General features: G+C 52.4%; 1 protein-coding gene across 1 annotated transcript in view; it reads left to right on the forward strand.

Moving 5' to 3' along the window:
- Positions 1–632: 632 nt before the first annotated feature.
- Positions 633–7,193, forward strand: part of STRIP1 (striatin interacting protein 1) — a 15,037-nt gene continuing 8,476 nt past the window's right edge. The window contains exons 1-8 of the mRNA XM_057375232.1: positions 633–788; positions 2,972–3,041; positions 3,309–3,383; positions 3,932–4,066; positions 5,292–5,412; positions 5,766–5,834; positions 6,210–6,316; positions 6,688–6,815. Of these exons, the coding sequence (XP_057231215.1) occupies positions 663–788; positions 2,972–3,041; positions 3,309–3,383; positions 3,932–4,066; positions 5,292–5,412; positions 5,766–5,834; positions 6,210–6,316; positions 6,688–6,815 (831 nt within the window). The 5' untranslated portion in view covers positions 633–662. The remainder of the gene's footprint in view (positions 789–2,971; positions 3,042–3,308; positions 3,384–3,931; positions 4,067–5,291; positions 5,413–5,765; positions 5,835–6,209; positions 6,317–6,687; positions 6,816–7,193) is intronic.

The following is a 7,193-nucleotide window of genomic DNA, read 5'->3' on the forward strand; positions in this document are numbered from 1 at the left end:
AAGGGCAGGGTTGGAATTTCCCTTTGGCCACCTTGGGGTGGGGATTGGATCCCACCAGAATTTCCTGAGTATTGCCAGAACTCGGGATTTTGGGGCCTAACCCTCTTTTGAGCCCAACGGGGCCCCTTAATTTGGGGTTTAAACCCTGCTGGGTTTCTCTGTTGGGGTCTAACTCCCCTCTGATCCCCACCAGGCACACCCCTTGGGGGTCTGAGCCCCACCAGCCACTTCACGGGAGGGAGGATTCCTTTGTTCCGGACCCTTCAATTTGGGATCTGCCTGTTCCTGCCACTCCCAACATGGCGGCGTCCAGCGCTCGGGCCCCGCCCCGRTGCGAGTGAGGGCGGAAGTGCCATACCCAGCATGGCCGCGCCCAGGGCCGCGCCGCACCCAAGATGGCGGCGCGGGGGCGGAGCCCGCCGCCCGGCCGTGTGTCGCGCCGTCCGTGGCCGCCGGGGGCGGGCAGCGCCGGGCCGTGACGCGGCCGCCGCGGCGGAGCGGCGGGAGTGGCGGGCGGAGCTGCATCGCACCCACCGGCGACACCGGAGCTCCCCGAGGTGCCACTCCCAACATGGCGGCGGCGCTGCCCCGGCTCTCCCTGCCGCTCCCGCGAGAGGAGGGGGTGAGTCCTCGCGAGAGCTCGGAGCGGCGGAGCGGCCGACATGGAGCCGAGCGGCGGCCCCGGGCCGGGCCCCGTCCCGGTCCCGGGGAACAACAAGGGCCGCGGTGGGGCGGCCGCGCCCGGAAGGGGCCGCGACTTGGCTCGGCCGCCGCGCAAGGACTCCGAGGTCAGCGCCGCCGCCGCCGGGAGCGGGGCGGCCTTCCCGGGCGGGGCGGGCCGCGCCGGGCCTCGTCCGGGGCCTGCCCAGGGGTGCCGATGCCCAGGGGCGGTGCTGGTGTCCGGCCGGTGCCCGGTGGTGCCGGTGCCCGGGGGTCCCGGTGTCCAGGGGTACCAGTGCCCGTAGTGTCGGTGCCCTGCGGTGCCCGGCGGTGTCCGGCTCTTTCAGCCCTGCTTGGGCACCGCTTTACCCGGGACCAGCCCGAGCCAGCCGGTCCCTTGGCCCCGATGCTCCAGTACTGGTCCCAAGGCCGGTCCTGGTCCGGCCCCTCCCGCGGTACAGGTTCCCTGGCTCAGTGGCCCCGGCCCTCTCTGCCCGGCCCACTCGGAACCGGGTCTCGGTCGGTGCCGGTTTCCCGTTCATCCATCCCTTCCCCAGGTCCAGGTCGGTGTGACCGGGCTGGGGTGCGAGGGTGGCTCGGCCGCCCGGTCTCAAACGGGGGTGACATGGGCGGTCCGGGGGTCTCACAGCCCGTCCGGGGCTTTTCCCGGTGTTACCGGTCGGTACCAGCCCAGGGTGGGGTGTCAGGTCCCGCTCGGACCGGGGATGGATCCAGCAAGAGGTGACCGGGCCCCCCAAGGACACCCCGCGGTCCTGGGGTCACCCTGAGTCTTGGGGTCAGGAAGGTTGTGTAGTGCTGAGTTGTTCTGGAATTTTTCAAAAAGTGTTTAATTCCTGGGATAGCCCCAGAACCATTCGCTCTCACGGGTTCCTCAGAAAGAGCTTGGAATGACAGGGGGGGGATGTGAGGGGGAATCTAGGAGAGCCTGAGGTACTGGGGGTGCTCCCAGCAGAGCAGAGCCAGCACAAGGCAGGGGTTGGAACTGCCCCTCCTGGAATTCAGGATGGTTCTGATGTGGATCTGCCCCTCTGTTGGCAGTGAGAGCCCCAAAGTTTGGGATGGTTCTGCTGTGGATCTGCACCTCCTTCAGGGGTGGGTACCCCAAAATTCGGGTTTGATTCTGGGTTTGCCCCTGTTTCAGGAGTGTGTGCCCCAAAATTTGGGATGGTTCTGCTGTGTCTCTGCTCCTCGCTCAGGGGTGGGTGTTCTGAGAGGGTTCTGAGAGGGTGTAGGTCTGTCCTGTGCTCAGGAGTGGGTATCCCAAATTCTGCTCAAGGTCTACCCCTTACTCAGGACTGGGAGTCCCATAATTGAGGAGAATTCTGCTCAAGGTCTGCTCCTCACTCAGGAGTGGGAGTCCTGTAATTCAGGAGAATTCTGCTAAGGGTCTGCCCCTCGTTCAGAGTGGGTGTTCTGAAATTTGGGATGATTCTGGTATGGACCTGCTCCTCTCAGGAGTGGAAGCTCCAAAATTTGGAGAGTTCTGGTGTGGATCTGCCCCTCACTCMGGAGTGGGAGTCCCACAAATCAGGAAAATTCTGCCTCTCATTCAGGAGTTGGTGGCCCGAAATTTGGGATGGGTCTGGTATGGGTCTGCCCCTCTCCCAGCATTGGGTGCCCCCAGAATTCAGGAGACTTTCATATGTCTGCCCCTCACTCAGGAGTGGATGCCCAAAAATTCATGAGGATTCTGTTTGGGGTCCTCCCCATGCTGAGGAGTGGGAGCCTCCTAATTCAGGAGATTTCTGGTGTGGATTTGCCCTGTGCTCAGGATCCCGAAATTTTGAGGGTCTTGCTGTGCATCTGCCCCACTGTGAGTCCGTGTTCGTCACTTCCGTAAAGGAAGCTGATATKTTGTGCTCTAAAGCTTCTCCTGGATATTTTTCCAGCCTCTCCAAAGCTGTTTGGAGTTGTTTCATCCTCACTAACCCCAGCTGCTGGGATGGCACAGGGGAATGGCCCGAATGTTGCCAGTTTTGTGTGAAATGGGTGAGCTCTGAGAGCTYTCTGATCTCCCAGAACCCTCTCCCTGGCTCCGGCCATGTTTGTTGTGCTCTGGGGGTGTTTTCGGGGTGCTGCAGTGGCTCCATGCGGCACAGCTGATGGAGACGCAGGAGGAGGGTTGGAGTTGCCTCGGTAACGTTTGTGCTGCAGGGATGTTTTTGGTCTCTAAACCAGGAAAACCAGCCCTGGATTTGCAGGAGGATGAGGTGAATTCTGAGTGTTTTCAGGGATTTCGGTTTTCCTGAAATATGCCGTAATGGAGCTGATCTTTTCCCTGTGTTTTCAGGGCTATTCGGAGTCGCCAGACCTGGAATTTGAATATGCAGACACGGATAAATGGGCAGCAGAGCTGTCAGGTAAGGAATTCTTCCTTGATGGCTCAATTAATCAGCTGTGATATCCTCTCCTGGTAGAATTAAAGGAACTCTGTCAGTTCCAATATCACTCTGTTATTATATTTAAATGCCTTACTGATSTTAAAAGGGATGGGATATGTGTAATGAATATTTTTGGTCTTACACTGTGTGGGGTTTTTTTCATTTTGATATGTTGGCTAAAGCCACACTTCCCGGGGCTGAGTTGCAGCTCAGTGCAATGTTTTGGAGTTTCTCCTGTTTTGGCAGAGCTGTACAGCTACACGGAGGGGCCAGAGTTCCTGCTCAACCGAAAATGCTTTGAGGAGGACTTCAGGATCCACAGTAAGAGCCTTTTTCTGGATTCCTTTCCCCCTGGGGAGGGACAGGGGTTTCCCTTCCTGGAGAAGAGGAGTCTGATGCCAGAGCTCACCAGGGTCTGCAGCTCCTCCTGAGGGGCAGCTCCAATCTCTGCTCCTTGTGAGCAGGAACACGACCCGAGGGAGCAACTTGAACTGTACCAGGGGAGGGTTAGGTTGGAGATAAGGGAAAGGTTCTTTCCCCCAGAGGGTGCTGGGCACTGCCCAGGCTCCCCAGGGAATGGGCACGACCCCAAGGCTGCCAGAGCTCCAGGGGCATTTGGACAGCGCTCTCAGGGACCCAGTGAGATTTTGGGGTGTCCTGTGCAGGGCCAGGAGTTGATGATTCTCGAATATCCTGCTCAGGATATTGCATGATTCCATGACTGATGTAGTCATCTGCCAGGATGGCAGGAGACATCCCTGGGGCTCCTTCCTCCGGGGATCACCGTGTCCCCTGTGCTTGTCGTGCTGAGTCCCTGTGAGCGTGGCCGCAGTGAGGCCGTGCCCAAGCCCCGCCTGTTTGGTTTGCAGTGCGGGACAAGAAGTGGCCGGAGCTGGAGCGGACGCAGCACCGCACCCACGCCATGCGGCTCCTGGACGGGCTGGAGGTCACCGCGCGCGAGAAGAGGCTCCGCGTGGCCCGAGCCATCCTCTACGTGGCCCAAGGTGACATCATCCTCTGCCCCTTGTTTGCCCCAGTGCTAAGGCTGTTAAATGGCTCAGATTTTAATATAATTTATATATATGTAAATATATATTATATATAGTAGAATATAATTATACTGTTAGATATGYGATACAGTTGTATGTTTTATTTTTATAYGTTATAMTATATATAAKRTATACTTAAATATTTAATGTAGAACTCCTTTATGTACATTAAGTTTTTATAGATGTATTTTTRTATCTTATATGTATTTATAGTTCTTAAATATATTTAACACGTGACATACAATATATAATATGTATATAAAATGTAATATATAATCTATAATATAATATACATGATACATTACATCGCATATACATTATGCCATATATATTATATATGGCATATAGTATATAATATATGATGTATAATATATAGTTTCATGTTATATATCATTTAATATATATTATATTATGTAATATATTCATTGTAGATTGTTATGTAGTATGCATGTTGTAATGATACATATTTTAAGTATATATTACGTATATCTTATATAGATAATATATAAGATAYAGATAAGATATACTATATTACACATAGTATACATATTATAACTATGTATTTTATATATGTATTAWATATTATATCTRTTATATATAATACATCRTACAATAAAATCTACAATACACAATATRTATCATATACTGTACATTATATAGTGCATATATTACATTTTCTATGTTATATGTAATATATATAGTATGTTTTATGCAGTATATGTATTGTATATCAAATGCTATATATTCTATGTTATATACGTTATATATAGTCTGTATTGTATATTATATACAATATGTTATATATTGTATGTAATATATCAATATATAATATAATGAATATTTATCATTAGGGTTATACAATAATTACTAATTATTTTCTTACATAATATTTAGAATAATTTTAAATCCTTGTGGATTTCATTCCACCTGGAACGTCTGCAATGAAGCTGAATCCCATGGTACCAGATAGYTGAGAGCAGTTTGGCCCAAAATTTGTCTGATTTCTCCATGTTATTCCAGTTCTTCCAGACCTGAAATGTGTTACCCAAAGAGGGCAGTTCCACCCTCTGCATCCCAGGTTTTTGCTCAGTTTTCAGGGTGTGTTTTCCATTCCCCCTATGAGGTGCTGTGGGGGTGTCARGATCCCCATGGAGGTGGGATCAGCAGAGTCTCCTTGCAGGCACCTTCGGGGAGTGCAGCTCCGAGGCCGAGGTCCAGGCTTGGATGAGGTACAACATCTTCCTCCTGCTGGAAGTGGGAACGTTCAACGCCTTGGTGGAGCTGCTGAACATGGAGATCGAGTGAGTACTGCGGGAAAACACTTCAGGAACGGCTCTGGAGCTCCTTGGCAGTTTTTCTGGTTTATGGCACAAACGTTTATGGCGCAAAAATTTATCTGTCTATCCCTAATCTGACTCCTGCACTCACCAGAGTGACTCCCATTTTCCTGAGTGGACATGTAATGTAGGGTTATACCTGATTTCTCCTGAAATTCATGATGAATCAGGAAAGGGTCTGCTCCTCCTGCGGCTGCACTGGGAGAAGGGAATTCATGGCAGCAGTGTCTGTCCCAGGGTTTGGTGCTGGAATATGGGATGCCCGTGACAGAGTTTGAATTCCCCCAAATTTCCTCTGAGCTGTTCTTCCTCCGCAGCAACAGCGCAGCCTGTTCCAGTGCCGTGAGGAAACCGGCCATTTCCCTGGCTGACAGCACCGACCTCAGGTATGGAGTGGCCATGGGGGGACACAGAGGGGCCAAGGCTTTCTGGGAGCTTTGGGAAGCTGAGACAGGCACTGGCAGGGGCCTCAGAGCTGTCCCAGCTCTGAGAGCATCCACAGATGTCCMTCGTGCTCAGCCTGCACAGCAGGAATGGGACAGATTGGGCATATGAAAGCAGTAAAACTTGGAAAAGCAGATTTTTTTCCTGTTTGGAGTTGCAGAGACTTTTCCCCCCAGTGCCTGTGTGCTGGTGTGGAGCAGACACACGGATTCTGGATGTGGTCTGGGTTAATCCAGCCTCTCCCCAAGGCCTGGGTGCTCACAGTGCTTCCATAACTTGTCCCAGTCTCYGGGATTCAGCTGGCCTGGTTTTTGCAGGGTGCTGCTGAACATCATGTACCTGATCGTGGAGACTGTGCGCCAGGAGGCCGAGGGAGACAAGCCTGAGTGGAAGAGCATGAGACAAACCTTCCGAGCAGAGCTGGGTGAGGATCAGGAGCCAGGGTAGAGCTGCCAGGGCTGGAGAGAGTGACATGGGATCAGGCTCTAGGGCTCGGGTAATAGGGGCTGGCAGCACTGGGTTGGTTTCTGCTCGACCTGTGGAGCAAAGGGAAGTGAGCAGAAGAAGACATCCAGCCTTTGTTGCTGCTGGATGCTCTCGCCCTGCGAGAAAAAATAGAATATTTGGGCTGTTGTTTCAACACAGAGATAAGAAATTTTGRAGTTTATGAGGTCTTGGAAAGGGAGAGGGGGTTGTCGGGTGAGGTGAGGATCTTGGTGCTGCTGGTGACTGGGGAGAGACCAGGGATGAGGAGTTCCTGGCTCATGGTCAGGTGCTCATGCTGTGTGCTTCCAGGAGCCCCCCTGTACAACAACGAGCCCTTCTCTGTCATGCTCTTTGGGATGGTGACCAAATTCTGCAGTGGCCATGCCCCACACTTCCCCATGAAGAAGGTGYTGCTTCTGCTCTGGAAGACAGTGCTGGTAAGGAGGGACCATGGGATGTGGAATGTGTGGTTTGGTATTTGGCAGATGAGGGAATTCTGCCCTCAGAGTTGGCTGTAATTGCTCCATTCTCTTGTTCTGGTGTTCAGTTTTCTTTTAAATCAAATTTCAGATTTTCCCCTGTAGGGAAGAATTGCATATTGGTGTCTGGAGCTCAATACTAAGGATAGACGCAAAGCAAGGTCCCTGGGGAAAGGAAAGCTGTGAACATTCCAGTTGTGGATGCCTGGACATCCTCCTGTCCCTTCTGCCTCTCAGTGACAAGGGGAGTACAGGACAGGCAGCTCCTGATTTAAACTCTGGGGAAGGATTTGGGCCCCTCAGGACAAGAGAGACTTTGAGGGGCTGGAGCGTGTC

Source organism: Malurus melanocephalus, unplaced genomic scaffold, assembly GCF_030028575.1.
Source record: "Malurus melanocephalus ecotype Western Australia unplaced genomic scaffold, MMel_1.1 scaffold_243, whole genome shotgun sequence".
NCBI classification, from domain to species: Eukaryota; Metazoa; Chordata; class Aves; order Passeriformes; family Maluridae; genus Malurus; species Malurus melanocephalus.